Source organism: Habropoda laboriosa, unplaced genomic scaffold (assembly GCF_001263275.1).
Source record: "Habropoda laboriosa isolate 0110345459 unplaced genomic scaffold, ASM126327v1 scaffold92, whole genome shotgun sequence".
Classification (NCBI taxonomy): domain Eukaryota; kingdom Metazoa; phylum Arthropoda; class Insecta; order Hymenoptera; family Apidae; genus Habropoda; species Habropoda laboriosa.
The window spans coordinates 2358870-2360040 of record NW_017100268.1 but is presented as its reverse complement, the minus strand read 5'-3'; the positions used below and the strand labels follow the sequence as shown (position 1 = coordinate 2360040).

The 1171-nt window shown below is 30.3% G+C and overlaps 1 protein-coding gene across 1 annotated transcript in view; it reads left to right on the top strand.

The window, feature by feature from the left end:
* Positions 1–446, top strand: part of LOC108573399 (glycine--tRNA ligase) — a 3859-nt gene extending 3413 nt beyond the window's left edge. The window contains exons 4-5 of the mRNA XM_017935840.1: positions 38–225; positions 296–446. Of these exons, the coding sequence (XP_017791329.1) occupies positions 38–225; positions 296–406 (299 nt within the window). The 3' untranslated portion in view covers positions 407–446. The remainder of the gene's footprint in view (positions 1–37; positions 226–295) is intronic.
* The last annotated feature ends 725 nt before the right edge of the window (positions 447–1171 follow it).

Sequence of the window (1171 nt, the reverse complement as noted above, 5' to 3'; positions counted from 1 at the left end):
TTTAAATATTTATATAAATTTCACTTATCATTTATAGCTCAGAATCTGACGAAAGTAGATGTTTCGCATAAAGTAGACGATTCTTCTGGCAGTATTGGACGTAGATATGCACGAACGGATGAGATTGCAATACCGTTTGGTATCACCATAGATTTTGATACCTTGAAAAAGCCTCATAGCGCTACACTCCGTGAACGGGATAGTATGGGCCAAGTGAGAATAAGCGTGAGTAAATGTTTTAAAGATTTTGATACATAGGTAGAGAAAGAAAAATAATTTATTATTTCACTTATAGTTGGACGAAATTCCGTGTGTTGTAAGAGACTTATCTAATGGCAAACTTACATGGTCAGAAGTTGCCGAAAAATATCCCGCATTTGAACAGCAAGAATCAGCAGAAGCATAGTAATGCATTTGATAATTTAAATAAGTAACTTATTTGCAATATAAAAGTATAAACGAATAGCTATAATAGTAATTTTTATTTTGCATTTAATTAATGTGCATTTTTTAGCATTTACACTTCTGCTATTTTGCACAAATAATAATTACACGGGTGTTGTTAATAAGTATAAATTTTTGATTTTTATTACTCCTTGGTAATGTAAGTGTTTTGATTATCAAACAATAAAAAATCCATGTCAAATTTAACACCTGTCCTACCAAAATCACGCTTGAAATAAATCATTAAACAGTTTATACTTTTCATCTACATTTCTTTATCACATCCATTACATATAACATCTTGAAATTGCATATTGACAGGATATATACCTGCAATACCTAGAAATTAATAGGTATCAACATATGATTTGTATTGTATACAATAAATAATTACTGCATCAACCAAATTGTATTTAATAACATATCCCACAAAGTGGGATCTTATACATATCCTACATATCCCAGACGAGGTACGGGATAGACCTAACACCTAATGCATTTTTTTGTCCACGTCAGGAGGGCTGAGAGTGCCCTTACCATTTTTGTGTCATTTCCAACGTTACCGATTCTGCATAGAATAAAATTACAACATTAATAGTGGTTGAAATTAGATTTAAACGTAATCATGAAATAACAAATAAAGTATAGGATAGCATATCATATACTCATACACGAAGTACAGAATTCTATACTTCTAAATATATAATATATGTATAATATATTGTTG